The sequence below is a fragment of the Etheostoma spectabile genome, chromosome 12, assembly GCF_008692095.1.
Source record: "Etheostoma spectabile isolate EspeVRDwgs_2016 chromosome 12, UIUC_Espe_1.0, whole genome shotgun sequence".
In the NCBI taxonomy this organism is placed as follows: Eukaryota; Metazoa; Chordata; class Actinopteri; order Perciformes; family Percidae; genus Etheostoma; species Etheostoma spectabile.
The window spans coordinates 4,012,150-4,020,109 of record NC_045744.1 but is presented as its reverse complement, the minus strand read 5'-3'; the positions used below and the strand labels follow the sequence as shown (position 1 = coordinate 4,020,109).

Sequence of the window (7,960 nt, the reverse complement as noted above, 5' to 3'; positions counted from 1 at the left end):
AATGTTTTTATTTTTGTAAAACTTAAAACGGGGACACTAGAGCTGTTCTTATTAGGGGAGAAGTGAAACAGACAGACTTTATTTCCTCCCCCCCCAAGGTATGATCCTAGACCCACCCCTGCTGCTACTTCCTACTCCACGCATAAACTCAAGCTAGAAAGTCCAATATCTCAAGATAAAAAAAACATCCCTTATACTCAGAGAAAAGTCCTAAGATTTCAGATAAAAAGTACTAAGTCAAATAAAAAGTCCTAATATTTCAAGATAAAAAGTCCTAATATTTCAAGATAAAAACTCCTAAAATTTCAAGATAGAAAGTCTTAATATTTCAAAATAGAAAGTCCTAATATTTCAAGACAGAAGTCCTATAGTCTAATATTTCAGATAGAAGTCTCATATTTCATAACGTTGTAATGTTTACTGAACTACTGACAGCTTTTGCTTTACTGATCAAGGCTTGTTTCTGCAACTGCTCCTTGAGAATCAGATACAACAAAAACTACTGAGCACATATTTTCCTTTGACAGTGATGCAGTATTAAATTAAATTGCGTTCGCTAAACGCACCAGACTCCATGTAAATAATCAGTGATTTTAGCATCGTAAAACACGGCTTTCTAAAACATCTCTGGCTCTGGCTGCCTGGAGCCTGCGTGTGTTGGGTGTGCGATTATCGGCTACGTTTTGTCCGTTTTTTCTTTCTTTCATTCCAATTTCGGGTCTTTCAGTCACAGTGAAAACCGGGGACAGATCCAGCCGGGGACAGGTAGCCAAAATCGGGGACTGTCCCCGGAAACCGGGGACGTCTGGTCACCCTAAATTAGCTAGCAGGCGATAAACCCTTTCCGCTGTGGTACCGTACTCTCATTGTATTCAACGCACCGTTAACGTTAACTACATATCATAACACATCCAAGCTGTATTCACAACCTGTTGACATCATTCATCTTTTAAAATATATTTTGATGGTTACTTTTTACCCTAGCTAGCCACTACACAAACATTAGCTAGCTGGCGTCACTAGCATTCACCACCTTAACGTTATTTGAAGTCGCAGTGTGGCTAAAAAAACTGGGCAATTTACAAAATGTGAATTAACTGGGTTATGTTCACTCAGCTAGCCAGTAGCGTCAGTGCAATTATGATTTGTTGTTATTCTGCGTGGTTACAGACACATGATGTTCAAAGCTCATTCTTGACATTTGAAACAGCAGTTGACAACACGATTTAATTGTGCAGTTGTTCTGGAGCTGTCGATCAAATCACATCTTTACGAGCAGATGGAGTTTGTCTGTTGTCATGGAAACGCAGATAATGTGTAATATGATCAAAAGCTCTTAAACGGCTACAACATGTATCCTGCTTGTGAAATTGTTTCGTCCAATACAGACGTTTTACCAGAAAGCTTATCATGTATTTCAATCTAGAGTTACAAATAACTAATTAAACTCACATTAAGTAACTGGAAATAACATTATTCACAAGTGCTTGAATTCAGTATGTTCTTTTACGTGATCCTTCTAAGTAAACGGGTAACGTTAGATGTGATCCACCCTCTCACTCTCTCTCACACACATACACACAGGTAGGCCTACTGCAAGCTTTCATCTGACACATGATTTGACTGAGTCTACACGATAGTGTCAATTATAGTCTAGATCAGGGGTCTTCAACAGGGGGTCCGCGACCCCTAGGGGGTCCGCGGAGGTACTGCATGGGGCTCGCGAAAGTTTTGGTTGATTAGACTTTTTTTTATATTCCCCCCCCCTGCAATTTTTTCCACTAATTGAAATGTCTTTAAATACACATTAACTTGAATTCAACACACTGTATATAAACAATAAATGGAGGCAGAAGATGTCTTTCAGTCATCAATGCACACATGGCACTATAGGACCAGTTTGATATAACACCATTTTATACAATATATATAATTAGGGGGTCCCCGCTCCATCTCGCCATCAGTTTGGGGGTCCTTGGCCTGGAAAACGTTGAAGACCCCTGGTCTAGATTACTTGGTTACAGCAGCAGCATGTTAATTTGACTGTTTTTTCACAGGTGAAATTGAATTAAGCCAAAGCGTATCTGTTCCCTCTCTAATTTGGTCCTGACCAAGTGGGCATTGTTCTACAACTGGATAAGGGAGACTGGGGCCATAGGGTAAGAGATGGATAGAACACTTGAATAGGAGTAGTGTCAGACGATTGTTTCTGATAAATAAAAAAGTTACATTTCTGGCAACTAAAACTTATGCAGTCTAATAACTTCCCTTCTGTAAGTTCTACCTTCATAAAGGCTGCAATGTTGGGATTTTATTGAAACTTTATAAAGAGGTGTTTATTTAACGTTTTGATCATTTTGGAGGCTGTATTTTGTGGTGCTGATGAATTGTATTGCACTACATTGAGTCTCACTGGTATTACTGGGGTAGACAAAAATGTTAACACTTTTTAATATAATGCAACACACAGCACCACAAACTACATGATTTATTGTAGAGCCTTTGTAATAGACTCTTTATTTTGGCTAGGTTGGCAGCTGAAATTCACACTGTTCGTGTTATCTTCTACAACTGCAGGATGCAATTGCTAACTTACTTTAACTTCACAAAAACGTGATTCTTATCCTCTCCTTGGTCCCTTTTTTTTCCTGCCATAGATGAGTACTCCTGTTACCTTGAATGTAGGAGGCCACCTGTACACCACCAGTTTATCCACCCTGCAGCGCTATCCAGACTCCATGCTGGGTGCCATGTTCCGGGGAGATTTCCCCACAACTCGCGATTCCCAAGGGAATTACTTCATTGATCGCGATGGGACACTGTTCCGGTACATCCTGAACTTCCTGCGGACGTCTGAGCTGACCCTACCCTTGAACTTCACAGAGACAGACCTCCTTCGGAAAGAGGCGGACTTCTACCAGATCGAACCTTTGATCCAATGCCTTAACGATCCCAAGCCACTGTACCCTCCTGACATCTTCGAGCAGGTCGTGGAGCTCTCCAACACTCGGAAACTGTCAAAATATTCAAACCCAGTCGCCGTTATCATCACACAGCTAACCATAACTACGAAGGTTCACGGCCTGCTGAAAGGTATTTCTAACAACTTCACCCAGTGGAACAAACGCATGATGGACACCAGCGACTGCCAGGTGTCATTCAACTTTGGACCGTGTGACTATCACCAAGAGGTGTCCCTAAGGGTTCACCTCATGGACTATATCATGAAACAAGGCTTCACCATCCGCAACACGCGTGTGCATCACATGAGTGAGCGTGCAAACGAGAACACGGTAGAGCATCACTGGACTTTCTGTCGACCAGCTCACAAGGTTGAAGATGGAGGGCATTTCTCAATACCAATACCAAGTAAGCAAAGAACGGACTTGTGTTCTTGGGGAGAGCGTACTTGCAGGCTGTACCTGGAAGACTGAACTCGCAAGTTCAGAAACACACAAAACGCTGTTGACAGTTTTGAGACGAAGCTTTCTTCCTGTTATTGCGCAACACCCCCAGCAAAGAGGGCGCTTGCCACTTTATAGTTAGCTTTGATGTGTGTATTCATAATAAAGCATGGACGGTCACCCTTCACACCGCCTTGTTGTTTTGTTGTTCAGTCTTCCAGGTTTTCATTTAAAGTGCTATTGAGTATCACGGGCCAATAACTATATAAATACCGACACAACGGCGGGGAAAAAATCCTTGTAACATTTTTCGGGATTCAATTTTAATTGTGTTGAACGGAGGTTCAGTTGAAAACCCAAGAAACACAAAGCTAAAGCTAAAAATATATGTACTGCTTGAAATATAACTCGCAGCTAAAATATATGTGTTTGCTTGAAGTATAACTCTCACCTAAAATATATGTTTTTGTCTGAAATACAACTCACAGGTGAAATATATATATATATATATATATATATATATATATATATATATATATATACTGCTTAAAGTGTGCCATGTAACCCATTAATGACTTGTTTTGATGAAAGTATGAACTACATATCAGAAACAGCTAAAACTAAAAAACTTATATTCGTTAGGTGTGACCTTTGGCACACTTTTAAGTGTGCTAAGGGTCACTTACATGTAACAGTGGAACTGGTCTGAACTGGTCATCTGCTGTGGCCACCTGTGTGATAACGTAGTGGTGGAATTACCCTGTTTTACAGAAGGGAGGGGGTTTTTAGCCTTGACTTTTAGTATAAATATGAGTTGATGTGGCCACTTTCTTCAGCGAAAGCATACCCACTTATCTAGTCTCTGATTTTGATACTCTTTGCTTTTAGGGCAGAAAGGGAAGGGAATTTTTCTGTTTTTTGTACTTGTTTTTTTGATTATTCACTAAATAATAAAACCACCTGAGCTTGTTGTGAGCTAGGGGACCAAAAGACTTGTATTCCTTGATTTTAGTCATTTAATTTCTCTCTCTCACACCTCAGCTTTCCGAGGGTAGAAGTTTCCCTCTCGTGAGGGCAGTTAAGACTCCTCTTTAACCACCTGGGCGAGTTGCAGCCCGGCGGGGATCGACATTGACAGTCAGACCTCCTGTTATCTCCTAGTGGGAGTGCATTCCCCATCCGCTCTGCCGGTCAGAGCCACCGAGCACTTAGCCTCTCTCGGACCGGCGACCAACGAAGGCTAGCGGGCGTCCTTGAGAAGGAGGGGACCTCCGGTGACCCTGGGAGGAACGGTTCCTAACCGTGAGTACTAAAGAAAAATCATTGGTTGTAAAGATCCCCTCGGGCAGTGCTTAAAATATACAGGGGGACAAGAGCCCGTTAGTGGGGGACGTCTGGGGTAAAAATCTGAAAAGGCCTCTTGCCTCGCCTCCGGTTTCCCTGATCCGGGCGGGGGCCCTTTAAACTTAGCAAGGGTGTGTGTGTCTCTAAGTAAAAAGAACTAAAACTAATTATTACTAAAAATAATAATTACTTATTCATTTTAAAAAGTGTTAAATTAGCGAATCACTGTGTGTGGATCGAAAATCTAGCATTTATACAATCAGGGAAGTATCAAAGTAACTCCTTTTAATATAGGCCTAACCATCCGCCCCGCTGATAGTAACGGGTGTTATTATACGGCAGAAGCGGGCATAGTAGGGACGGGGGTTACTGAGGGGAAGGTATAAAAGGAGTTAGCCCTCAACCAAACGAGAGCGATACGACACCTCAGTAACTGTCACACCGTTCGACAATTGAAAGCAGAAAAGAAATGTTAAAATAGGTATTGAAATTATAGATGGACTGGGTAAAGTCACTGCCGTCGGTATACGTTACCGAGAAGCAGAAGAGGAGCCTGGGAGGGAGGAGAGCCAGGATGAGGAGGACAGATATATATATAACAGCGGTAAAAATGGTTTAAAATATCTTACAATTGTGGACCTGGTTTTGCTGCAGTGGTCTGTCTAAATGTGGGGCCAGAGTGGTCTGTCTAGACGTGGGGCCAGAGGGGTCTGTCTAGACGTGGGGCCAGAGGGGTCTGTCTAGACGTGGGGCCAGAGGGGTCTGTGAGCTGACTGACTGACCAGCTCGCGAGAGTCATCCCCGGCTGGCGTAGCAAGCTCGCCCGCCGGGGTTTGCGGAGCTTTCAAACTCCGAAGGCTTTTTTAATTCACCATCAATTTTCGTTGAACTGCCTATATTCAAAATCTACACAGCTGATTTCTCGCCTTAAAACATCTTAAAAATGAATTTATTTATTTAATAATAGACGTAAATTGTGAAAATATGTGTACCGGAAACCATAAGCGCATTACACCCGAATTGAATGCTGGGATACCTGCCCGGCCAAGTTCACACAAGTCACCATCCGATGTAACTGTCGGTACACGATCCGTCCCTCCTGCGCGATCGGTTCTGCGCATGTGCAATATATTCGCGCATGCGCAGATGATTTCATGATGAACGTGGATTTACGACACTGCACGATCTGTTCCCATAGACAGTTAAAGAAAGTCTGTTAGCCTCCACCGGAAAGCTTTAGTTTGAGTACCGTTATTTTGCCGCAATAGCTGTTAGCTAAACTAGCGTCAGCTTCCCGGTTGAGGCTAACCGTTCTCTTAGCTAATACATCAGTACACGATCTGTCATTGTTGTAGCAGTTAGCCGTTAGCCTCATGGATGTAAGAGGACTGTTAGCCTCCACCGTCGTTATCTTCCCGGCTAACCGCTAGCTTTGATTCAGTCTACAATAACGTTACTCAAACTAAACAGCGGGGAAAGCAGCTACAGCTAATTTAAGACTTTACAGTAATAATAAAGACAATTATTGAGTGATTGTGTTTTAAATGAGCACAAGTGAAGAAGAACTGACGTAACCACTATTATATATATCGCTGTTATGTTATATAATAGAAATATTATAATTGAGGGTCTTAAACATGCTGTTTCAGCTAGCGGTTAGCCGAATTAGCTGTTAGCTAAACTAACGTTAGCTTTCCGGTGGAGGCTAACAGCTGACGGCTACTGTGGAACGGATCGTGCAGTGCCGTAAATTCCTGGTAAATCCTCGTACGTCATGATCATCATCTGCGCGTGCGCAGAACGGATCGTGCAGGCAGGACGGATCGTGTACCGACAGTATCCTCGGTAAAATGGGCGTGTCGAGATCACATCCGGGGATTTTAACTGTTCTTGGCGAAATGCTAACTTGTGTATTGGGCAGAGGTGGGTAGAGTAGCCAAAAATTGTACTCAAGTAAAAGTACTGTTACTTCAGAATAATATGACTCAAGTAAAAGTAAAAGTAGTCATCCAAATAATTACTTGAGTAAGAGTAAAAAAGTACTTGATGAAAAAACTACTCGAGTAGTGAGTAACTGTTGAGTAACGTCTGATTTATTTCTTAACACAAGGATCAATCAGACCGACAAAAATACAAAATAATCTTATTTAGGCAAATTATAGTTCATCCAATCAATAGAATAAATTAAAATGTATTTATCAATTACAAAATAGCTTACTTGAGAGACTTGTCACACTAAATTTGGATGGATACTGCATGTGTAGCCTAAAACATACTGTATGTAGCCTAAAAGACAAACATCCACCTCTCCACAGCAGAAACTAAAACCACCGCTACATCTCCTCAGGTTAGAGGTTGAGTTGTTGAACGTGCACATGTCCCGTTTTACGTCTTTGGTGACACGGAAGGCACCGCATAAAGTGTAGCTGCTGTTTTTCCACTTTTCCTAAAAGGAGGGTTCCAGGCTTTCCACTATGAGGCCGGGGTGGGTGGGGGGGGGTCCTTCCTGGTCTGCGTTGCCTCTGGCCGACGGTTTTTGGTTGATTTCTGACGTCTGAGTTTTGATACGACGTGTAAAGGATAAGCCTGTCCGATGTGCTGCTGTAGGCATAACGATAAAGTAAGATACTCTTGTTAATCTAGTGCGACTGCTGAAGGAGTTGATCACGGACGCGCACAACGACGGTGGATGGTTACGCACAGGTCACGTGGTGCCCTGCAGCGGAAGACCTCTCTCTGTCAAAAATAAAAAACATTAAGAATGAACCGTACCGCTGAGGTAAAAACAATTACGCGTTAGAACGAGGCTCATGTAACCTAAATGTCGGAGTAAGAGGACAGTTATTCCTTCCTATCTACCAGGTAAAAGTTAAAGTATAGTGATTTTAAAAAATACGTCCTAGAAGTTACATTTTTTTTTCAGAAAAACTGACGCAAGTAAATATACTGAGTCAACTGTATACTCGTTACTACACCTCTGGGTATTGGGGTCGACTACTTTGGCCCCCACATGACTGTTCACAAGAACACGAAGGAACCAAGTCCATAGAGAGACCAGATTGAGAAAACGCCCTGGAGTTACAGCGGTGGGGGTGACCGTTTTACTGCTGTTTGATATGTCTTCATATTACACAAGATCAAAAAAAGAACTGTTTCAGTAATATGCCACTAATGATTTTTTTCTTAGTTTGATCAGTGTGATACAGTGGCAC

At 42.1% G+C, this 7,960-nt stretch overlaps 1 protein-coding gene across 2 annotated transcripts in view; it reads left to right on the top strand.

Annotated features, from left to right (window-relative positions):
- Nucleotides 1-7,960, top strand: part of LOC116699479 (BTB/POZ domain-containing protein KCTD6) — a 20,303-nt gene that overhangs the window by 8,050 nt on the left and 4,293 nt on the right. Inside the window, exons 2-3 of one of the 2 annotated variants that reach the window (XR_004334439.1) lie at nt 2,058-2,159; nt 2,658-4,706. Coding sequence is in view for 1 of the 2 variants with exons in the window: in XM_032532093.1 (XP_032387984.1) it covers nt 2,658-3,434 (777 nt within the window). In the remaining variant the exon portion in view is untranslated. Of the gene's footprint in view, nt 1-2,057; nt 2,160-2,657; nt 5,129-7,960 lie in introns of those variants that run through there. The other variant, XM_032532093.1, reaches the window with a different exon arrangement.